Source organism: Dromiciops gliroides, chromosome 1 (genome assembly GCF_019393635.1).
Source record: "Dromiciops gliroides isolate mDroGli1 chromosome 1, mDroGli1.pri, whole genome shotgun sequence".
NCBI lineage: Eukaryota > Metazoa > Chordata > Mammalia > Microbiotheria > Microbiotheriidae > Dromiciops > Dromiciops gliroides.
Genome location: NC_057861.1, coordinates 88,955,145 through 88,981,403, shown reverse-complemented (window position 1 = coordinate 88,981,403; position 26,259 = coordinate 88,955,145). Strand labels below are relative to the sequence as shown.

The 26,259-nt window shown below is 36.2% G+C and overlaps 1 protein-coding gene across 1 annotated transcript in view; it reads right to left on the bottom strand.

The window, feature by feature from the left end:
- The window catches only part of COL22A1 (collagen type XXII alpha 1 chain), a 567,886-nt gene that overhangs the window by 230,441 nt on the left and 311,186 nt on the right, over positions 1 to 26,259 (bottom strand). The window contains 1 exon segment of the mRNA XM_043991519.1: positions 21,194 to 21,247. Within this exon segment, the coding sequence (XP_043847454.1) occupies positions 21,194 to 21,247 (54 nt within the window).

Below are 26,259 nucleotides of genomic sequence, written 5' to 3'. Positions count from 1 at the left end.
GGAAGTGGATGGTATGTTTCATCATAGATATTTCAGGATTGTGGTGGGTCATTGTGTTGACCATAGCCACCCTCCAATTGATAGGCATTCCCTCAGTTTCCAATTTTTGACACCACAGAAAGAATTGCAATAAAAATTTTGGTACATATTGACCTTTTCCCTATTTATTTGATCTCCTTGGGATAGAGCCTGCTAACAATAATCCTGGGTCAAAGGTTATGCACAGTTTGATGGTTTTTGATATAATTCCAAAGTGCTTTCCTGAATAGTTGGACTAGATCACAGCTCCACCAACACACCCTCTAGTATTTGCCACCTTAGCCAATTTGATGGGTGTGATGTGGCACCTAAGAATTGTTATAATTTGTATTTTCCTAATTATTAGTGATTTTGAAGATTTTTCACACAGTTATTGATAACTTGGATTTCTTTCTCTGAACAATACCTATTCATTATCCTTTGTCTATTTATCAATTGTGAAATGGCTCTTATTCTCAACAAAGAAATCCCTATTAAACTATCCCTTCAGGTGGTTTTCCAACTTCTACTTTACTGTGGTCCACAATATCAAAATCCCTACCTCTGTGGGCAACTTAATTCTTTTCTTTTTTTCTTTCTTTTTAGTGAGGCAATTGGGGTTAAGTGACTTGCTCAGGGTCACACAGCTAGTAATTGTTAAGTGTCTGAGGCCAGATTTGAACTGAGGTACTCCTGACTCCAGGGCCGGTGCTCTATCCATTGTGCCATCTAGCTGCCCCAACTTAATTCTTTTCTAAAAAGTTTCAATTTTTAAGAAGTTTTTTTTTTGTTATGCTGAGCCAATAGATTTCATTGTTCTAATGTAGTTTTTCCCTTTGAAGCTACTCCCTTTTTCATAGAATAACACTTTATATTTAAAGATAACAATCCCACCCCCTCTCTCCTATACCCTTACCTCCATAAGTATTTTATTCTAGGTTACTAGTTCCTTCATCTGGTCTGCAAATTGCTTTATTTTTAGTTCCTTCCCTACCCTTCCTTGGGTGGTTTTCAATATTTTTTTAGGTCCAGCTTATCTCAGGCCACTTCCCTTCAATGCAATACAATACAATGCAATTCAATTCAATTTTTGTTTATTAAATATGTTTTGTCCAAGTTAGTTTTATAAGCAAAATTTGTGTGATAAACTGAGCCAAGGTGACTTGTTTAAGTCAGCCATGTCTTTTACTCTACAACTTGACAAAAATTTATCCCTTTTTCCCCCTCCTAGACCTCGAATAATTAAAGAGCTGAAATTGATCAGAAAAGAAATAATGGAGGCTCCTTCTCTTCCCCTCCTATGTCACTATAAGCAGATGACTCCACCTATCTTCCTGGATGGTCAGCCCCTCCTGAAGAAGTTTCCTGAGATATTAATAACAGAGAAGTATTTTGTCTCAAGGTCAATGGAACAGTTGAGAGAATACACTCTGATTGGGAAGCCAGCCAATAATTTAGCATTACTAATACTATCTTAGCCTTTGGTGAAGATTCTAATGAGCACACCAGACACTAGAATGACCCACAATGGAAGGTGAGGCGGAGGTGGACTGCATTTGGCTAGAGCAGGATAATTAAAATTAAAATGCCAATGGGGAAAGGAATGAAAAGATTAATTTTTTGAGATGCCTCAGAAGTAACCAGTGGGATTCCAGTGAATTCCATCTTTCAAGAAGTTCTGATAACTTTATGTAATATTTTTACTATCATTCTGGAAGGAAAGGTCTATAATAGCTTTAAAACAATTTGCAAAAGGCTCCAAGTTAGAGGATAATTTCATTTCAGGAGAACGATAGCTATGTGTCTGAATGTGTCAGAAATTAAAGCTGACAGAAATGACAAACAATGATTTACATTAAAGAGAGGCATGGTGATTTATACAGTAAATACATTTTAAAGCAGGAAACAATTTAAAAAGCAAAAGTCAGAGAGTGGCCTCTTATGAGGAAACTGAAATGTTAAGTGACTTATCCAAGGTGACATAGCTAATACACAGGAGAGCTGAGATTCAGTCACAGGTTCTCTGACCCTCAATTCCAAGCTCTTTCCCTATCCTCCTCTAATGGTACAGATTATCCATAGGTTTCTGTCCTGGGTCCATTTCCCTTTCCTTCCTATATTTGGACTCTTGAATATTGTCTATGCTTCCATGAACTTAAGCATCATGTCTAACCGAAACTTCCTCATGTACATTACACCAAATTTTAATCTTTCTTTTTAGGTCTAAACTTGCATGGGCAGCTAGTGGCACAAGGGTAGTGGGCTAGGCCTGGAGTCAGGAAGACCTGAATTCAAATATAGCCTCTGACACTTACTAATTGTGTGACAAGGTTCAAGTCACCTAACCTTTGTTTGCCTCAGTGTCCTTATCTTTAAGATGGAGATAATAATTATATCCCAGGACTGTCATAAGGGGCAAATGGGATAATTGTTAAGCCCAGTGCCTGGCATATTAGTAAGTACTAATATAAATGTTGGCTGTTATTATCACCAGGTGCTTACTCAGCATCTCCTGTTAGAGATTCTGAAAGAGGTGACATGGCCAAAATGGAATTTATTCCCCCTCCCACTCCCCTCTTTATCATGGCCATCCTCTAAACTTCACTAATTCTCTCCCTTACAGTCCATATCTAATCAGTTGTCACATCATATTGATTCTGTCTCCATGATGTCAACAATGTCCCTTGTTCTCTTCACTCACATGGCTCCCATCCTAATTAGGCCCTCTTTATTTCTTGCCTGGACTGCTCTACTATTCTATTCTCTTAGTTGGTCTCCTTGCTTCTATTATCCTCCTTTGTTAATCCATCCTCCACATGACTTCTAAAATAACCTTCCTAAGACACATTTCTACTATAATGTAATTCTTTCTCCAATTACTTTCAATGTCACCCCAATGGCTAGAGAATAAACTACAAATTCCTTAGCTTAGTCATTAAGACTCTTCATAGTATGGTTCCCACCTATCTTTTGAGTCTTATTTCATACTCCTTCCCTTCCATGAGCAGGCACTATGAGGTACCTCCCCATCCTAGCCCCAGCTGGCTCAGGATGGCCCAATTAGAGCAGGCCTTGTCTCCAACCTTCCTGCCAATGGTTCTTATCCCTCCAGGCTGGGCTCTAATTTCCCCTTCATATGAACCCCTGGAAAAAAGGAACACAATCCTAGGCCCACTTCAACCAGCTAGCTGCCTCCCCCCTTCCCAAAAGTGTCTACTTCTAGCACAATTCCCCTCTGCCCTATAGGGTGAACATGGTGGCATGAATGAGCAATTCATCTTGCAGAAACTATTTTCTAGATAAGAAAACAAATAGCCAGAGGGACAAAGCAACTAGTTTCTCTAAATGTTTGTAACTGTCAAAGAAATGGTCTCCAAAATTTTGATGATACCTAGATTATTAAACCATCACCACTACCAAGACCACCACCACCACAACAACAACAATAACATAAGCATATGATGGGAGAGAAAGGGTGTGAATTCCCAATGTGTTCTGCATTGTCATTGCCCAATAGGTACCTGGAAAGACCAATGACCAGAACACAAGAGGAGGATGTTCGGGAGGTTGTACGCCTTAGGAGGGGACAGCATGTGTGTGTTTTCATCTATAATGAAGGGTACTTTTGCTTGTGTTGAGAAAAGTCTCACTATAATGACAGGGAAGGTAGAATGTAACCCATTTTTCACCCTGACTGGTTGATTTTATATCCTTTGGGGTAATACCACAGCTTAACTCCATGCCACAACCTCTGTTTTAGAGGTCACTACTTAGAAGCATTGCCTAAATATAAATTATAATTGCTCTATTTTCCTTTACTAATGCCTTCCTCTGATAATTCTTTGCATCAAGATGACTCTGGGCTTTCCATAGGCTACTACTACATGCTGGACTTGGAGTCAGTAAGATCTGAGTACAGATTCTCAGACACTTACTAGCTATGCAGTCCTGGGTATGTTAATATCTCCATTAACAATAATAGTGATACGGAGTATTTACATGGCACTTTAAATTTTGCATAGCACTTAATATATATCTCATTTTACTTTCTCAACAACTTGAGAGTCAAGTATTATTATCCTTATTTCATAGATGTTGAAAGTGAGTTACAGAAAGGTTAAGCAATTTGTCCAGTCAAGGTCATACAACTTGTGAGTTTCTGAGACCAAATCTGAACTCAGGCCTTCCTGACTCCAGGTCCATAGCTCTAGCCACTACAACACCCACCTGCCTAATTTCAGTAGCCTTATCTATAAAATAGGGATAATAACCTACCTTATAAAGCTGTTGTGAAGATCAAATGAGATAATATATGCAAAATACTTGAAAATCTTAAAGCATTTTCTATATATGTTTATATACATATATGTATATATACATATACATATACATGTGTGTGTATATATACGCACACATATATGAATTTTTATCACCTTCAATTCTGTTCAAGTAGAAGTAAAGCTCCATCAGGCCACACCAAACAGGAAAAGCTTTAAATACAGAATTATTGACAGACTTCACATAAGTTTCTGAAGCCTATTCTAGCTAAGCTCCATTAAAATCATGATCTAGTTGGCTTCTGGGTGATATTTTTTGGACAGGGCAACTCTCAAAAAAAGCCTAAGTTAAAAGAGATTGAGATCTGCCTTGGTGGAGGAAATATCCATATCACTATAATTAGAAGTTCTTGAGTTATTTTTAATTTGACTGGAATCCCACAGTAAGTTAGGGACAGCCTCTTAGGTTTCTTTTGCTGCATCCATCCCTCTCTCCAACATGTTAATGACACTTATTGTTCCAAAGAGCTATACCTCGTGAATGGAATAGAATTCACTGCAAATCTCTTCGAACAGACAAGGATTTATTAAGAACCTACTATGTGTAATGTACTAGGCTAACCTCTAGGGATATAATGACAAAAAAAATTAATCCTGCCCTTGAGTATCTTATTTGACTGAGACCTTCTCTTTTATATGTCCACTGAGAAATAAATAGCAAGGTAAATGTATAGAGTTTCCAAGCAAAACCCATCTGTCTACCTCCTTCCTGGAAATGGACGAAGTCATGTATTTGGAAAGAAATCCATTCTGAGCCTTGGCTAGCAGTGTAGTAGAGTACAGTAGAGTGTAATGGGAAGAGCATGTATCCAAGACAGAGGATAATAGGATTCTAGTACTTTATTTGCCATTAACTCACCGGGTAACATTAGAAATGTCACTTCACATGTCTCAGTGTCTTTTCTCAACTACAAAATGAGAGGGTTGGACCATAAGGGTCACTAAGGTGCCTTCTACTTCCAACATTCAATTATCTTATGATAATCTTTTATAGACATAATGCCATGCCTGGTCTTTCTTGTGTGTTGCAGTTCTTCCCTATGAAGTGCCCCTGAAAGGCATTACCTTCTTATCTCTACTTTTTGGAATCCCTAGCTTCTCTGAAGGCTTAGCTCTTGTACCATCTCACATGGAATGTCTTTCCTCGTCCTTCTAGTTGTGTTCTCTCACTCCTGAGATCAACATGTACAGATGAATATATTTGTATATTTATTGTTATTTCTCATGATTCATAGTATGAACATAGTGTTGTAAGGACTACAAAGACCTTTACATCTATTATCTCATTAGATCCTCACAACCCTGTGGAACAAGGCGCTATTATTTTCCCTGCTTTACAGATGAGAAAATTGAGGCTGAAACAGATCTAGTCATTTGCCCAGGGTTATATATTTACTAAGTATCAGAGGCAGGATTTGGATGCCAATCATGGGTCCTCAGATTTCCTGACTCCCAAACCCAGTGATCCACTGTCATCTCTGTCACCACAACAAAGCATACCATTCCTTTTCTCTAAGCCTTGAATACAGGCACTGTTTTTCATGTCCTCTCAAAGCTAGGACAAGTGCCTTTCACATAAGCAGACATTTAATAAATTATTTTTATTGGATTCATATAGCTGATTTTGGTGTCATACTAGGTTAAAATAATGAATCAGATGATAACCTTAGCAAATTTCTATGTGACACTAAGCTGGCAGAGAGAGCCAATATGCTAGATCACAGAACTGTAATCCAACGAAAAAATAAAACTGAACAAAATTAAATTACAAAATCAAATTATTGCTAGGGCAACAGGCCAAATCTCAAAACAATAAATTTGATAGTTATAAACATAAAGTGTTATTCTGGGTTCAAAAAATCAATTGCACCAATACAAGATGAAAAAGATGAACACAAAAGGCAGTTCAAATTAAAATACTAGGAGAGTTTAGTGAAAGACATGATTAAAGCATTTACCATGTAATTCAGTAGCCAAAAATGCAGACCTTAAATAACATGGTATACAAACTGAGGAATAGACTGCTCCTCGTATATCCTGGTTGGATCACATTTGGAGATCTTTGCCCAAGTCTGGGTTCTACCCTTAAAGAAGGTCAAGGGTAAACTATTGGGTATTGAAAGAAGAAGAAAAATTATATGTAGATATGAAATGATGTCTGAAGAAATTAAAGATGCTTTGCATCCAGAAGAGAAATGTTACTGGGGACATTGTATCTTCAAGTAGTGCTTTTATCTGGAAGAGCCTTTTTTCTCTATAGTTCTAGATGGCAGAACTAGTGCCTATAGGGCTAAAGTTGTCAAAAGTCTCAGGTTTCAGCTTATCATCAGAAGAGGCAGTATGTAATGCAGCTACAAAAGAAGCAGTGTGGAACAGTGCATAGGGCACTAAACATAAAGCCAAGAAGTCCTGGGCTCAAAATCTGCCTCAGACACTTGTTAGCTGTGTGATCGTTGGCAAATTACTAACCCTCTTCAGGGCTGTTTCATATCTATAAAATAACAAAATTGTCCTCAATGGACGCTAATGTATGTTCCAGATCTAAATCTAGTTTCTCTGTAAGATCTGTGTTTGCAGTCAAAGGACTGGGTTCAAATCACAGGTCCCCTTACTTATTATTCTATTAACCTATCCAGATCGCAATTTCCTTATCTATAAAATGAAGGGTATGGACAAGATGACCTATAATGTGACTATCAGCTCTAAATGTATCATCTTATGTTACCATAATCAGGAATGTGGGATGATTAATCTGTAAGATGGGAAGGCAAAAGTAATAACAAATACCCTTGAGAGGCACCATCTCTCTGCCACTAGCAACTTCCTGCAGTTGCTCAATTAAAAAACAACAACAAAGCAAAACAAAATAACAACCACCACCAAATCTATCCATAGTTTCCAGGCTGTTATTCCTAAATTAGTACTTATACTAGGTACTGTGTCTGTTAATAGGATAATAGAACAGGAGGGTCATGTGAAAACTTTGGGTTGAATAGCCACACAGTTCTAAGGTTATTGGTTTCTTGGGTGTTTATTCTTTTTGTCTCTGAATTTGTGTGGAATTTATATCTTAAGAAATTCTCATGGAGTTTGTCATGATGTAAGTGACTGAAGAACAGTAAGGACTGTGATGTGATGATTCTAGGTTTCCAAAGTCAAGGAAAAAACAAGACCTTGACAATAACTTGGATTCTCTATTCTCTTGAGTGCGCCTGTGCTTGTGGTTATGGAACCTTGGCAATCGAAAGTTGTGATGCCCCTGATGTATGAACTTACTAATAAGAAGAGACAGCCAATGAGGAAATGGATTGCCTCAGAGGTTAGTGGTTTCCTCCATTACTGCAGGTATTTAGGCAAAATCCAGATGGCCACTTTTTGGATATGTTGTAGAAAAAAATTCATGCTTAGATAAAGGTTGGGCAATATAACCTCAAAGTTCTCACTTCCAACTCTATGATTCTGATGTTCAATGATTGCTTATACATATGGTTCTAATATGTATCCTAGGTTTACTCTCCCTATTTCCTGTTCTCAGAGCCTTCCAGTGACAGACAGGATCATTTCAAACTGTTAGTGCTAAACCCAATTCTTTCCAAACACCTGGGGTGTTCTGACATGCAAGACTACAAAGCTATTGTGTGGAATAATTCAAAAATTAGAGACCAATCCAAGTGATCATTTTGCCATCTGGAGAAGAAGAAGAAGGTAGAGAAAGGCCCCAAATACTGAGCAGTGAAACAAATTACAGATGCCCATGGATTGCAGTAGAGAAAAACTAGGTTCCCATATAACTTCCCTCAACCTCTAGAAATCAGGATCAAGGAGGCTCTTAGTATTAGACATTAACAGACCATCCAACAACCAGGAAATGCAAAGAAGACTAAGGGGCTGCCTTACTAATATATCAAGCTGAATCACCACTTTAGGCAACACAGGCAATAAAGTACATCATCTACCACCTAATAGCCTTTGGAACAGTGATTGCTAATGTGCAATTTTGAGTTCTGGGAGAAAGAAAAAACAATATATATGCATATGATCAATTTCCCTAAATCTATTAGGCACAAAAGAAAAATGCTAGAGGCAGATTTAAGATTGATATAAAAGGAAAATTCATAACAATTATAGTTTTCTTAAAGTAGGATGGGTTCCTTTGGGAAGTGGTGGGTTTCTTTTCACTAAAGGTCATCAAGCAAAGGCTAGAGAACCACTTGTCATAGATGTTAGACAGGCCATTCTTGTTCAGATCTGAGTAAAGCTAGATGGTCTCAGATTAAATGATTTTATAATATGTAAATATAAATATATAATATTCAAACACATATATGTGTATATTTTGTGAATATATACACATATATGTATGCATGCATATATGTACATATGTATGTATGAATAGTACCCACATCCTGAGAGGTGACAGATTGAAGATAAAGAAAAAGACATACATTTTTGGAAATGGTGAATGTATGATTCATTTTGCTTCACTATATTAATTGTAATGGACTTTTTTCTTTCAGTTTTTAATTAGTTAAGGAGAAGAAATGGAAAGAGTTGACAATAGTGATTCCCCCCAAAAGAGGAATGCTGAAATATTTTAAATGCATACAAGAAAACTAAAATAAAGTTCAGTAGGAAACCTAGAGAAGTGGAACATTCTTGCAAGTAATGTGTAGAAATTATTCAATATATTAAAAAATGATATGAAATTGTGATACATAGCTTAATATATCTTTTTGTGGCTTGAGTGTATATGTAAATGTTCTTTTTGGTGTTAAAGTATTGAATAAAGCAAAATTTAAAGGAAAAATAGGTAAGACTGTTCTATACTCATGAAACTTAAAATTTAGCAAACACAAAATTATTATAATATATATGGTAGGAATATTAGAAAGGTGTCAGAAAATGTTATCTGAGATCTGCAGAGGGGAAGGTCATTACTGTTGGTGAATGGGCATTTAAAAAAAACTTTGTAGAGCAGATATGATCTTCAAGAACGAGCAGGAATTCAACACATGAAAAAAGCAGAAGAAAGCCATTGATAGTATAGGAAAAGACCTAAGAAAACCCATGGAGACAATATATTTGCTACATAACAAGTGATATTTGGGCAGGAGCAAGTTATCCGTTTAACCTAGATAACAGAGAAGATAAGAAGGAGCAATAGGAGGCAGGTGGATTAAAATTGTAGAAGGCTTTGAATGCCACACAAGAGTTTGAATTTTATTCTTAGCCAACATGCAATGAATATTTTTGTGCATGGTTGTGATGTAACTAGAAATATATATATATATATATATATATATGTATATATATATATACATACATATATATATAAATGACAACTCTTGTGTGATGTATTGTTATATTCCAACTAGGGTAACTTTGACAAGGCAGAGAATAAACTACCAATCTAGTTATTCTTGATTCTTCCCACAAATTGAGTATAGCAAGGGAAATGAGGTAATACTTAAAACCAAAGGATAATCTTGAAATTATGGCTTTGTTATTAGTCTGTCTGTCTGTCTCCACCCCCAGAAATATTTTACTAAAAAAGATGCTTTGCAAATAAAGTGACTAAAATGCCCATACTCCAATACAGAAATTTTCACTGCTAGGTGTATATATACCCCAAGGAAATCAATGACAAAAAGAAAGATTCGATATACACCTCCATATTTATAGCAGCACTTTTTGAGATTGCAAAGAATTGCAAAGTCCATCAATTGGGGAATGGCTAAACTAGATTTGTTATATAAATGTAATGAGATATTACTATGCTGTAAGAAATAATGAATGTGATGAATACAGAAAAGCATGAAAACACATGAAATGATGCCAAGTAAACAGAAGCAGCAAGACAATATGCAAAACAATATAAATGTAAAGAATAACTGTCACAAAACATCAAAAATAATATTATGGAAATATAAAAAATGGTACCCAAGAAGAGAAATGAGAAGGCAACTTCCCTTACTCCTTTAAAAAAGGGTTTCTGTTGGTATGGAACTTTGCATAACATCAAATTTTATCACTATATCAATCAGATTTCCTGACTTTTTCTCTTCCTTTTTATTTTAAAAAAATATTTTGTGTTATAAAGGATAACTCCTCTGGGAGTGAGGAAAGGAATGGATACAGGAAAAATTTAAATGATGTAAAAAGATATCAATAAAATACATTAAAAGCAAAAATACATCTAGTGTTAGTGGTGCTTGACATATATGTGTGTGTTGGCATACTTGGGGAAGTCGGCTTAGTTCAGAAAGAAGCAATTGATGGAGTAAGGGAATGGGTATTAGCCCAGAAGAATTTGGCGAAGGAAAAGAAAATGAACTTAGATATGTAAACTGATTTCAATCACAATCTTCAAAATAAATAATATTAATGTTATGTATTTTGCAAGCATTAGTGCTCTACCCTATTACAATGTAAGCTTCTTGTGAGCAAAAATTTTCATTCTTTTTTTTAACTTGCATTGCCTGTACCCAGTATAGTACCAGGTATGTTGTGAGTACTTCATAAATATTAGCAATTGATTGATTGATAGACATGTTAATTAATACTTGAATTTGGCTAGTACGTAGAAACTATACCTCATTGAAGACACAATGTTAGACCTAAGATACTTTAAAACACAGGAAGTTGGAAAAATGAATATAGAATGCTGGAGATGAAAATGACTTTGGAACATAGGACATTAGAAGGAATCTTTAGAAGTGTAACGATTGGAATGACGCCACCTGCTGGAGACTTACTGTAGAAGAGTTGTGCCCATGAAGCGAAGGTCTTTGAGGGCAAGACCAGGAGTCTTTTCTTTGGCGTCACGAAGTGACGCGGGCTAGTGGGAGGAGGAAGGAAGAGACTGGCGCTCAGTCTCGCGCTCTTTCCTGAGGATGCTGGTGGAGAGGGGAGCTAGAAATGTGCTCTCCCTTTAATAGATAGGAATCTAGGCCTTTTCTTCTCTCTTTACCAAACTCTTATTCTCCTTAATAAATGCTTAAAAGTCTAAATCTTGCTAAAGCTTATAATTTATTGGCGACCACTCATTAGATATTTTAGACAGTTTAGCTAGAATTTTAGCCCTTAACAGAAGATAGACTCTTCTATGTGTTTAGGACATAAAATCTTTAGAAGGAATCTTTTTGCTCTAAAATTGTAATAGAAGAAGATAATCATGTTTAACCCATCCATCACATTTTATAAATAAATGCATTGAGATCCAGAGAGGGAAAACAATTTGTGCCCAAATAAGCACAGTTAACAAATCAAATCTTATTCTACACTCCATGCTCTTTCTATAACCCCCTAACTACTTTCTGCTACCCTATAAGAGAATTATCTTCCAAAGTACCTTCTCGGTTTTGAGTTTTATAAATAAGTGGCAAAGGTAAGAAAGCCATTTATGAAATCACAATTCTTAAGCCAATTTATTTTTGCAAAACCACACTGTAGAAGAGAAAATTTATTCTTCATTTATTTCAAACAGGCTATTTGAATTTGGGAAAAAATAAAACAACCAACAACCCTCAAAATATCTTTGAAATGATGAGAAGCTAAAAACATTTCCCAAATTAGGAATATTTAAATTTGCAACAGAAAACCTTTACTGTTGTCTGTGTTATTTAAAAGAAGCTACTAGTGGGAGACATTCCTTTACTATAATAGGAATTATGTTGTTGCTGTTTTTCAAAATTAATTTTGATTTAGCAAAGATCTATTGAGTTTCTCCTATGTGCTCACCACAATGCTAGGTATTCTTGGGATATAAAAGAGAAATATGACAAAAACCTTGTCTTCAAGGAAAAAATATCATGTGGTGGGAAACAAGATTAATTTAACACACAAAACTAAGTCACACAAAATAATATATATTAAATGGAGAAACTGAATTAATGAAGTTCTTAGTAAGGAAGACTTAGAAAATATGTTTCTTGGGAAGTCAGAAAGGTGCCAAAATAACATTTGAAGACCATAGATAAGATGAGAATCAAGCTATAGTATAATGGATGGAGGTTCATTTAGAAAAATAGTATGAAATCTAGTACTTGGGATGAGGTGAGTTCTGATGTCATGATTTTACCTCTGACATTTACTAGCTTACATAATCATGGGAAAAACATGGTACCATGAAAAGAACATTGGATTTGGAATCAGATGATATTATTATGAGTCCCATCACTATTATTTACTAGCTGTGTGACCTTAGGGAAGTTACTTAACCTTTCTGTCCTTCAGTCCACTTGTAAAATGAAAGGGTTGAACTTGATGGCCTCTAAACTGTTTTATAACTCTAAATCTTTAATTATATTATCCTGTTTCCTGAAGTCACTAAACCTTTTTTTGCTTCTGTTTTCCCACAAAGATCCAGCATGGCTTCAACAAGAAATGGTCGTAACAGATAAATCTAATTTCCCTTTTGAGAAGGTGTCTAGATTATTTGATCATAGAATTTTCTAGACATAGTCAACCTAGATTTCAGCACAGCTTTTGACAAGGTTATTTATAGTCTTTTTTTTTTTTTTTTTTTTTTTTAGTGAGGCAAGTGGGGTTAAGTGACTTGCCTAGGGTCACACAGCTAGTAAGTGTTAAGTGTCTGAGGCCGGATTTGAACTCAGATACTCCTGAATCCAGGGCCGGTGCTTTATCCACTGCGCCATCTAGCTGCCCCTATTTATAGTCTTCTTATAGGCAATATGAATGGTCATAAGTGAGAAGATACTATAGTTAAAAGGAAATTGACTGGTCGAATGTTCATACTCATAGATTAGGCATTAATAATGTCAGCATAGAAAGAAATATCTTGACATTCATCCCTGTCCCTGTGCTGAGCGACATTTTTTTTCAATGACTTTGATGAAGATAGCTGGAATACGAGTCAGATTTTAAGATGACATGAAGCTGGCAGGAAGAGTAACAAAATTCAATGGATGATGGAGTTAGGAGGATTCAAAAAGATCTTGACAGATTAGAATGATAAATTGAACCTAAGAAGATGACCTGTAGTAGACATAATGCTTATGTCCTACATTTGAGGTTGAAAAAAATCACTTTCTCAATTATGGAATGAAGGGAAAGGTAAATATACAATCATTCACATGGAAAAAAGCCCCAATGTTTTAGTAGATTTAAAATTCAATATGTGTCAATAATGACAAAGGAGCAAAAATAGCTGATGCAATCTTTGGCTGCATTAAGCAAGGCTTGGTTTTCAGGACTAGAAAGAGAAAGTTCTACTATCTTCTGCCTTTGGTCAGATCACACCTATTTTACTGTGTTTTATTCTAGACACCACTTTTTAGGAAGGATATTGATAAGTATGGACTAATCTATAATAGGAAGATGACCAGAATAGTGAGAGTACCAACGATCGTGCTATCTGAGGACTAGTCAAAGGAATTGGATATGTTTAGCTTGCAAAAAGAATTAGGTAGGACAGCTGAACTAAGGTGAAATATCTTGGCCTGTTGTGTGGGAGAGGCAACAGATGTGTTCTTCATTGCCCCAGAAGTTAGAACTAGAAGCAAGAAGTTGAAACTTCATAGAGAAAGATTTAGGCTTAATAGAATCAGGAAAAGACAATAACAAAAACAACTTCCTGACAACTATGGCTAAGGAAAACTGTAAGAAGTGACTTCAGGAAGTAGTGAGTACCCATCTTTGAAGGTCTTTAAGCAGACACCAGAGGACCATGTGTTCTAAATCTATAGAGGGTACTTCTGTTTAGGGATCGGTTGTACTACTTGTCTTCTATGGTGCCTTCCAACTAAGATTCTGTATTTATCAGTAGATACATGGCTAGGAAGGGTCAGATTTAGGATTCAAAACCAGGTCTCCAAACTCCAAATCTATTGTCCTTTTCAATATGTCAAACCACTCCAAAATATGTGGTCACACACCTTTTTCTTTTTTTCCTCATAAAAAGTATTTTATTATTTCCCAGTTACATGTAGAGATAGTTTTCAACATTTGTTTTTATAAGATTTCTAACTTCAAATTTTCCTCCCTCCCTGCATACCCTCTCCCCTCCCCAAGATCTGTTGTAAATCTTAAATCTTTTTTCCACTATGAACCGAGTAGACTATCAACATCTGTCTAACTAGCTTACTTGAATTGATTTCTATGTGTGCAAATCTCTGAGACAAAGACAACTGCTCCAATTTCCTATAATGTACTCTAAAAGAAAGTCCAATAGACAAGTCCATGAACCATCCATATTGTAAAAATTGGAATGATGCCACCTACTGGAAACTTACTGTAGGAAAGCACCACCATGAGGAGAAGGCCTCTGAGGGCAAGGCCATGTGGCTTTTCTTTGGCATCAGGAAGTGATGTTTGCTTGTGGGTAGAAGAGGGGGCGAGGCTGACGCTCTCGGTCTCTTTCACCAGGACTCTCGTGGGGAGTGGAGCAGAACTGTAGTTCCCCGAGATAGATAGATGAATCTAGGTCTCTCTCTTTACCAAATTCTTATTCTTCTTAATAAATGTTTAAAAGTCTAAACTCTTGCTAAATCTTATAATTTATTGGTGACCACTCATTAGATATTTTAGACAGACTAGCTAGAATCTTAGCCCCTTACAATATCAAGGAATCACTTGCAGGGGTGCAGTTGTGATTCTCAGACCCCAAAGGATAAGAGAGCAATCCTTTGGGCTGCACATTGATTAATAAAGATGAGGTATTCATTTATAGAGTCAGCATGGCATTGTGGAAAGGACACAGGACTTGGATGCAAAAGATATGTAGGTTCCAGTTTTACTTTTGCTACTTCTCCTGTTTCAACTTGGCTAAGTCATTTAGCTAGTCTAGGCCCCATTAGAAAATGAAACAGTTGTACAAAATGAAAAGGAAGCAGTGTTCGTGATATCTATGCCTTTTTGCATTAATAATGTTTAATGCTGTTTTTTCTGTTATAATTTCAGATAATAGCTGGGTGGCAATTTTCTATAAACTGTATTTTTTCCACCCAATTAAACTACTATGAAAATTAATGCTTGCAATTGTCCAATTCTAAATGTAGCAATATAAGTTGAGAAGATTACGTGAATTACAGAAATAGGCATTTTTAAGTAGCAACTAATAACATGTTGGTATTTGGCTTTCACACACAATTTCAGAACAAGGTACCCCTATGTAAGGCTTTATAGTTATTTATCCATAGTATAGTAGAAGCAAGTCCTATTAAAGTATGGATTAACCTTCACAACCTCAAAATTTTCTTTCAACTTTCAGATTTTAGGAGCCCAAGATTCTATGTTTGGGCCCTGGTTATGGACTTGTAAACTTCACAATATTGGATAAGTCCTATTTCCCCTTCATTGAGACTGTTTCCTTATCTGTAAAATTAGTGTAGGACCACAGACTACATTTCTCTTTGAAATTTTAGAAGGATCTATCAAGATAATCATATAACTCAAATCACTTTACCTGATATAATGTAAGATTCTAAGATTTTATGGTTTTATTACTTTATAATTAAGTTCATTAAAATGGAAATAACGCTAGATTTGAAGTTAGGAGACCTGAGTTAAAATGCTCACTTTGATATTCACTAGTTTTTGTTGGTTGGTTGGTTGGTTTTTTAACCATGAAAATCAGTTAACCTTTTTGAGTCTCAGTTTCCTAGTACCACAAAATGGTAATAATAAACTGTTGTTATGACGAAAGGGTTTTGCAAACATTAAATTGCCGAGGGAACATGTGATAGTATAACCTTTAATCATTATATAATGTGAATTGCTGTTATTAAGAAAGATAATGAGTTTAAATTGTTTTGTACTTACAAAGGACTATTTAAATTTTCAATTCATTTCAAGATTTATTCAGTATCATATATGCATGTATATATGTATGTATATACACATACATGTATACCTATATAAACATACATATATGTATACATGTGTGTGTGTGTATATGTACCCTCCAGAGAGTAGGGTAGTGGTGAGAAGGAACATAGAAAACTATATGCCCAGACTATCTCCCAGGAGCTTCTCTCTCTTCCTGAAGGGTTATTTGTGGCTTACTAGGGCAATTTCCCAGTATAAGGCAGTTTCAGAGGTCCAAAGCACTGCTCTCAGAGAATAAGACAGGAGGGTGAGGGTGGCGTTTCATTTCACAGTTCCAAGAAAGTCCTCTTCCTTGGGGAGCCTGGTTGACATAGATGGAGAGATTGGGGTAACAATAACATAGAGTCCTAACACCATGGATGCTCCCATTCATAGATGAGGAAGAGGCTAGATAGAGGAAGGGTTCAGACAGAGAAGTTGAAATGATGCCAACCACTCAGGAAATACCACTCACCCTCCTGGCCACTGTATACTTTATATTATCATGCATTTTTACTAGGGGAAAATATCTACCCATCTGTCATCTACTTATTTATGTGCACATATGAATATAAGGGCATTATACAACTGCAATTATCTAAATAATGGAGGAAGAAAGGTCTACTTAAACACTCAATGAAAAGTGTTTTGGTTTGGGTTTAAAGAGGCCTGAATTTGAATCCCAGCTCCAATATGTGTTACTTGTGTGAACTTGGGCATTTTATCTATTCCCCCCAGTCTCAGTTGTTTCCTCATATATAGACAAAAAGTTGGACTGAATCTAGATATTCTCATCAGTAACTATCACTTTTCTCCTCTGTTCATTCTTTCCTGTTCACCAGTATCATTCAGGCTCCTTGAAGGAAGATATTGTATTAATGATCTATGTGTGTGTGTGTGTGTGTGTGTGTGTGTGTGTGTGTGTGTGTGTGTGTTTGTGTACCTCTGTATGTGTATATTAGAGAAAGACAAGAGTATAGAGGCTATATGTTATATAAACATATATACTGTATATATAAAAACTTTTTTACATATAAATGTAGGTATATATAGATATACATATGTATGTATGCATATACATATATATACACACATACACACTTGCATGTATCCATCCATCGATACATCCATACATACATACATATACACAAATACATGATATACATAGTCTCTTCCTTTAAGGAGCCCAAATTACACTGAAAGTAGGGGAGAATCTAGTATATACATTTATGTGAATGGTAGCCACTGATGGGGGCAAACAGGTCATTAGGACAAACCATTTAGGAATATTTGAGGTAGGAGAGAATGCTTTTAGCATCAGAATAGTTTATTCAAGCAAGGAGTTTCATCTCATCTCATTTTGTTAGTTCGAAGTAATGAAGTAATTAAAAAGTAATTCTTAATGATAGGAATGTCATGTCCATTTCAGGCTGGTAATCATGGGTTCATGAAAGAACCTCAGATACTATCTACATTCTAATACAATCCCTTCATCTATAAATAATGAAAATTAAAATGTATTTGCCTAAGTTCAAAAAGTAATAAATATTAAAGCTGAGACTCAAATTCAGACCCTAACCTCTGAACCAAAACACTTTATTCTCTACCTGTTGCCTCTACTAGAACAATTAATAGATGTTTAACTATACCATCTATTTCCATTGTTCAGAAAATTGTAGATATATAGGCCTTCAAAGTCGTTGCTAACCATTTCCCAGGTCCCTTCCTGATAATCACAGGATTACAGATTCAGAGCTGAAGGGAACCTCTGATAGTGTAAGAGAATAATTTTGAACAACTTCTGCTATTTGCAAATTATATATCCTACAGATGATCTCTTTCTTTAACAGTTCACTTGGCTCATCCTGAACATTGATTAGTATTTACTATGGGAGCAGATTAGAATCACCAGGGGAGATAATGTAGAGAGAGAAATGAGGTCATGATTACAGATCTCCTCTGATCTCCCTTTAGTCTATCCTTAGAGAGGTATGCTTGTATTCACAGTTTAAAGCATCAGTGAAAACTCTTATACTTCTTCCTTTTAAATATCAACTCTCCCCTCCTACAGAATATAAAAAAGTAGCCTGAGATTCTCTGGAAAACAATCAGGCTCAATTCTTTCCTCTCACAATCATCAAATAAGGGATCCTGCTAAATGTTCTACAGTCTGTTCACCTCCATGGAGAGGTGAAGGAAGAATAATCCACACCATTTCCCATACTGTGTGTAGGTAGCAGACATGCCCTAAACATCAGCTCTAATGAGTTTGAGTCTTTATAATTATATCCCAGCCCTAGACAAGGGAGATGAAATCTGAGACAAATGATGTATTTAAAAGGTGTTGTGAATTAAATAGAGTGAAGAGAACAATTTTCACAATGCTTTGAAAGAGCAACATGGAAAGAACTCAGAATTCTGTTCACTGCATTACAGTGGACTGATAGCAGAATACATAACGTCATTCCACTTGATGGGCTAGTGGTAGATTATAGGTGAATACTGAGATATACATTAGCAAGCATCACCAATATATTAGTATGTTTTGCTTACCTGTATTTTTCTATTACAAGAAAGGATTCTATTGGGTTCTGGAGTTCATCACTAAGAAGTGATAGCAATGTTTAAAAAAATTAAACCTTTTAAAATGTGATCCAGAGAACATATACATATTGGGAAAAAATAAAACAAAAAGGAGACTCAATGTCAGATAACCTGGATGCTCCTGTGCACTTTGCATTGAACTTCTTGTGTAGTAGTATGTAGATCACTTCCTCACTTGTTAACATGAGGGTTATGGTCTCTAAAATCCATTTCAGCTCTACATCAAGAAACCTAAAATCCTATGCCCTCCATTTAATCAATTTCCTTCCTAAACTTTGGTACACAGAGCTGAATACAAGAGACCAGATGTAGTCCTACTAGGATAGCGATACTATAATTTCCTTCTTAGATCTCTTATAGTTTTGAATTGCATTAGCTTTCATAGCTGTTATGTCACACAGCTGACTGATATCAAGTTTGTAGTTCACCAAAGCCTCCAGGTCTTTTGCAGCCAAACCGATTAGCAGACACTACCTGTCTATGCTTAGGTGGGAAAGAATTTTTAGCAAGTAGAATAGAAATAGCAAGTATAGGGGAAAAGGTTATTGTACAATAGTTGTTACTAAAAGTTGTCTAGCTAAGGATGGATAGCCACCAGCTGGGGGTGCTGCAGAGGACGTTCCCATTTCAAATAAGAGTTAGACTAGATCAGGGAATCATAACCTGGGATACATGAACTAGGCAGATAGTTTTCAGGTGTGCCCATAACCAAAAAAATCATCACTCTGTGGCCACAACTTGGTGATGAGCCACTATAAATATAGGTAGACCAGCACTCCCAATAACAGACATGCTTAGTGATTTGTGACTAATAACTTTTTAAATGCCCTACTGCTAGTTACAATGATGGTGATAATGGTAATCTATTCAGTCAGTGCTCTGTAGAAACCATACAATTTTCTCATCTAGAACTCTCAAGTCCAGTCATGAACATATGGGCAAATATAGTTTGTTTCTGATACTCCCCCCCCCCGCCCGCTAGTTAATTATCAACCCAAGCTATTTGTTTTGCTATTTTTTATTTTTATTGTCTGTTTGCACACTCTTAAAAATCATAATGCCTGCTTCAGCTGATATCATAGTGACCAAGGTCATTCATCTCTAGGACAATACCAACTTGCCTGCTTCACTAATGAGTCAAAGTGAAATATGATTCATTCTTACTCAGATCAAAGATTTTTATTTTGGGAGCTGAAGAAAAAAATTTAAAGAGCCTTTTGGGTTTGGGTGGAAAATAAATACTCAAAGTTCTCGGTACAAATGTTTCAGCATTTGTTATTCCTCTCCTAAATTGTCACCATAGTTTGGTTTAAAAGTTTTATTTTGCTTAGATTTGCTCAAAAATATGAGGCAGAGGGTGGTTAAGTGACTTTCCCATGTCAACATGGCTTGTTGATGGCAGAACCAGGGCTGGGACTTGGCCTCCCAGCCCTGTACTCTCTCTCTAGGAAGTATGTGACTCTCCATATTTTGCAAAGCATGATGTTCCCTAAACTGACCCCTATTTATTAAGGGAAGAAAGTCTTCAACACCCTTAATACCAAAAACACTTTGTTGACTTGATTTGAAATTCAAAAAGTCAGACACACAACTAGCATATCTTATATAGCCTTCTGTCTGTCCTGGTACAATTAGCATCCATATAAAAAAGCATTTATCAAAATTTTTCTTTGTTCATTTTGTTTTGTTTTAGCAAGGACACTGTTCTAACTACTGTTACAGATATTAATAAGCACATCATGGGATATCTTTACTGAATGGATGTAGAGATTATTTAAATAATCAGAGTAGAAAGTTAAGTGGTATAACTGAAAAAGTTCTGGGTTAGGAGCCAAGTGACCTGGGTTCTAGTCTCAGTAATTCATCATGCGTCTTTGAGCAAGTCCCTTCTTCACTCTGAGTTTCCATGTCCTCATCCATAAAATGATAATGTCTAAGGTATCCTCTTGCTTGAGAATTCCATAAATCTATAAGTCTGAATACATAAAAAGATAAATAGCATAGAAAGTCACATAAGTTAAGTGCCTAGTGAATGGTAAGACTGAACTTGCTGAAGGTCACACGGCTTATAAATAACAGAGCAACTCCCTAGTGCATGAAGACTGGAAACAACAATATTATGAGACCAAATTCTATAACAGCTACACATATCATGACACTTCTAGTTCATCATATTTTCCTTAGGCAACATTTTCAATTTCTTAATGAAAAGAAGAAAGAGAAAAAAGATATAAAGACTCTTGATACCAAGAGAGTACATGTGCTTTTATTCAAGGATTTCCAATTCTGCATTAAGGTTAACACCATTTTCCCTTAGAAGACTTCCTGAAATGGACCCAGGGACCCATGGATCATGTTGGGGTAGAGGGATGGAGACACAATTCAACACAAGTAGATATTCAACTTACCCGCTGTCCTTGAGAACCAGGAAGTCCTTCTTTGCCTTCAGAACCCATTGGACCCTTTAGGAAGGAAAATAGGAAATAATAATAGAAAAATAAACAGGGGTATACAAATATATACATATATAGTATACATTATATATGTGCTTTGAATTCACATTTCATTTTTTTTGTTTTTTTTTAACATTTCAGTCCTGGATGAACAAGTAAATGCTATCCTCCTGTAAATGAGAAAACTGAATAACAAGGCATTAACAAAATGAAATTTGATATGGATAAATGTTAAGTTCTACTCTTTGGTTCAAATAACCAACTACAAGATCAGGGAGCCCCAGATAGAAAACTATTAATCTGTAACAGATTATGAGGTTTCATTGGAATGAAAGCTAAATATGAGGCTGTATGAAGAGTGGTAGAATATGCATCACAGGAAGGAAGAATAGCATCACACTATCCACATCAAACTATATCTGGGGTATGGAATTCAGTTATGGATTCAATTTAGCAAGGACACTTTAAATCAGGTGGGACGAGAACTAGGAACAGATGATGATTGGTTAAAAGAATTGGTCCTGTTTAGTCTAAAGTTGTTGTTGTTGTTTGTCTTTTGTTCTTGAAGAGGACCATGACAGCAGGAGGTGATGTCATGACTTGCAGTGACCTGGATTTAAGTAAGGGAAGGGCTGTGCAAGGTCACCAACCTCACTTTCTCCTCGAGAGCTATCTGGGTCTAGTGACAAGATATACATCAGGATGACTGGAAATAACCTTGGATGTTTAAGGCAATTGGGGTTAAGTGACTAGCTAGTAACTGAGGTGAGATTTGAATTCAGGTCCTCTTGACTTCAGGCCAGTGCTCTATCTACTGCACCACCTAGACACACTGTTTAGCCTGGAGAAGCAAAAATGGAGGGAGAGCATGACAGCTCCTTTCAAGTATTTGAAGGACCAACATGAAAAAGATGTATCTGCTTAGGGCTAGGGACCACGACTCAGAACAATAGGTAAAAAATTCAGAGAGATGAAATGTCTGCTCACTACAAGAAGGGGGGGAATCTTTCTAACAAATAGAGTTATTTAATTCCACAAATGTTTATTAAATACCTACTTAATAATTCTAAGCTTTGAGAATATAAAGACCAAACAAAAACTTACCCTGTCTCTAAGATATTGTATTAAGCATGTAGCTGGGAGGCTGCACAGATACATGAAGTAATACAGAATAATTGTGGGAAGGAGAGAACACAGACAATTGCAGAGAACAGGAAAGGTTTCAGGTGAGAAGTGACACCTGAGCTTGAAGGAAGTAAGGCATCCAGAGAGGTAAAGTTGAGAAGGGAGCATATTCCAGAACAGAGATGGAAAATAGAATATTAAGTTGAGAACAGTCAGAACGCTAGGTTGGCTAAAACACAGGGATTATGACAGGGAATAATATGAAATAGTATTGAAAAATTAAATGGATACCAGACTATAAAGTGTTTGAGATAGCAGGCTATTAGAATCACTGAGATTTTTGAGCATGGGAATGGGTTGTCTCCTGAGTTGGCGAGTTTGTTATTCGTGGAGGTCTTTAAGAACATGATGGATACATGACTAATGTAGAAATATATTTAATATGATTGTATTGTATAACCTACATCAGATTGCTTGCTGTCTTGGAAACAGGGGAGTGAAATGGGGGGAGAAAAATCTGGAACTCAAAATTTTGCAGAAATGAATGTTGAAAACTACCTTTACATATAATTGGGAAAAAATAAAATACTATTAAGGGGAAAAAAAAAAGATGTTGGGTAACCACTTATGAGGAACAATAAAAAAGTTAATTCCTTCATAGGTATATATTCAACTAGGTAATTACAACTTCCATTTTTATAACACTCTAAAGTTTTCAAGGCACATTACATTTATTATTTCATTTCAGCCTCCCAACTACCCTATGAGATAGATACTGTATGTATCATTATCACATTATAGATCAGGAAACTGAGTCTCAGAAAAGTTAAATGATTTTCCTTGAGTCACAACAGGGGCAAAACCACATAATTATGCCAGTGTGGAGAGCAGAACTGAAAGATGGACATCTCCAAAGAGGGGGTGGGGAGGATTCTTTCCATCGTGTTCAGATGGTTCTATGTGCCTCGCCCTAAACCTCCCTGCTTCCCCTAGAAAAAAACCATTTCAAATAATAACAGTTTTTAAACAGTGAACACTTGGGTTTGAAACTTTCCCGTCATTAAGTACAATCAGATGCAAAGTGTCAGAATTGAATCCAAGTCTCTCCTGATCCAAAGTCTGGTGTTCTTTGTACAATATAATAGTTACCTCTGAGATCCTTTCTAACTGTGAGACTCGTGATTCTTAATTATTCTAGAGCTCCTTTCAATCATTATGTGATATATTTGAAAGTGACCCTCATCAGCATGTGTCTATTTAGCCATGGTGTTTGGGAAAAGAGAGAACAAAACATGGAGTAAGCATCACAGCAGTGGCATGATAGTAGAGACAGGTGCCACAGTGAGTATTTACTTTTGGTTGAAAGGAATTTTCTCCTTTGTGAGTATCATCTTAAGGGCTGGTCAGACGTTAGGGAAGGGGAACTCATCTGCCAAATTACTTAGTTTTCAAGCATTAATTTTTAAACATGCTCTTAGATGATTATTTCTTATTCCAAAGGCAGCACCCAAGGCTGTGAAATAAGATCAAAGGATTAAGAGACAGATTGAGTATTGATGATAGCATCTATTATAGCCATCTACACTGATATTTAGTTAATTGCCTTCATCATATAAATGAAGAAAATGAAAAGGTGAAGTGACTGACTATGCTATGGTCACACAGGTAGCAAATGGCAGATCTGGTTTTAAATCCTGATTCTCTGACTTTAAATCTAGTCTTTAATAAGAAAGTGCAAACACCTACACTTTAACTGCCCCAGACCATGTTTCACATTCCCTTTAGCTATCTTAAACATCTGACATGCTCCCAGTCTGTACTCTCCTACCTATTTCCACATTTGAGAACAGAAATCCCATTGGTCATTGCTTCTGAAAAGGCATCATGATTGACCTGTTGTTGTTGTTTGCCCATAATTTCTTTTTTTTTTTTAGTGAGACAATTGGGGTTAAGTGACTTGCCCAAGGTCACACAGCTAGTAAATGTTAAGTGTTTGAAACAGGATTTGAACTCAGGTACTCCTGAACTCCAGGGCCAGTGCTCTATCCACTGCACCACCTAGCTGCCCCATCATTTTCAAAGATAGAACAACAACATTCCTACAAGTCCCTACAGCAAACTTCCCTTCCTTGGACACCAGCTCTTTACAATCCTTTATAAGTTTTGCCTACTCTTTCCAGAATTCAATCTCCTTTTGTATTTGAACCCCCAGCACCCAGAACTGAGTAGATGCTGAATGCATTTTCACTTATTCATTTACCCATTTATACCTTCTATGATCATCCCTGCCTTTCTCATTGCACTTGCTGCCTACTGTCTCCTACAGGACATACATAAGAGAGCTGAGAAGCCAGATAGATGGTAAGGTTTAGGAACCTGATAGAAGACAACAAGTGATATGCAACACTGCCCTCCACCCCCACAATTCCAAAGGTGGAAAAACAATTATCTCCCTGCCCTTTGTTATAACTACTAATTGATTAGGAATTATGAACAAAGAAATGAAAATTTTCCATTTCAGCCATCTTTGTCATAGTGCCTGTACTCTGCCTTCGCTATCTCATAGCAGAAATCAGATTTTGAGCCTTGGGGCCTTAATCTGTGTCTCATGTGCTTTTACCTTATGCAGCCTAGTCTCTTTCCCACTCTACACTTCCCAACCCTCTCCAACCCACGCCATTTGTTCTGGCTTTTTCCTCTTCACGTAGGAATGAAGTTTCCTAATTCTGGTGTCCTTTGGTGACTTTTTCCCTTAACTAGCTCAGTCACTAGCCCACTGTTCACTTTCTCAGCCACGTTACTTCACTCAGTTGCTCCCACCCCAACCTAGTCTACTTTTCTCCTCTAGCTCCCTTTTATGTATAGTCTTCTGCTATTAGAATGTAAGCTACTTAAGGGCAGATTTTTAAAAATTAATTGCTTTTTAAAATGCATTTTGTTTTTAATTTATGGAATAAAACAAGCATGTCCGTAACATAACAAAATAAAAAGATAATTCCACAGGAAACTGCAAATCTACTATGTGCAACTTGCCCTTGCTTTCAAATAGACAACAAAATTAACAAGTAAATTTCCTTTTTTTAAAATTCCCCACCCCATACCCTAGAAATGGCTATCATTGGACACAAAAAATTATGTACATATGTAAAATTATTCTTGCATCCTCAGTGATGAGCATAGCACTTGGCACATAGTAAATGTTTAATGACTTTTTATTCATTTATTTGTAGTGACCTTTTATAATCCTAATGAACCATTTGGTCAGATTATTTTATCTAACAACCAAACTTCATCTAATGCCACAGGAAAGCATGGGAATTTCCAAATTAACAAATGAAACTTCTATTTTAAATACTGGAATCCATGCTTTATTTATAGTCAAAGGAAGTGGGTTCAAATTAAGGGTCTGCCACTTACTAACCATATGACTTTGGGTAAGTCAATTAACCTTGTTGGGTTCCTAAGCTGTAAAATGACTGGGTTACACTATATGATCTTTGAGGCTCTTTTAAGCTCTAAACCTGTGAGCATATTGTCAAATCAAATGATCCCTTTGGTCCATTCACTCAATCATTCAAGAAAGTACTTCATAAGCACTAAGTATGGTTCTTATATTGCCAGGCTCTTTGAGAAATAGAAACACAAATTCATGATAACCAGTGCCATCAGAAAATTCACAGAACTTCCCATAGAAATTTGACATGGTCAAAATTAAATAAGATAAAGGGTAGAATGTGGTAAGAGAATACTAGCAGTATAAACAAAATAAAGTTTGATGAAGCAAAGATCATCATTAATTGAAAGCGCCAGATCAGGTTTTCTTGTAGAAATGGCTTTTGGGGTAAGTGTTGGGGCAGGTTGAGGTGGGTGAATATTCTAGGTATAGAGATCAATAT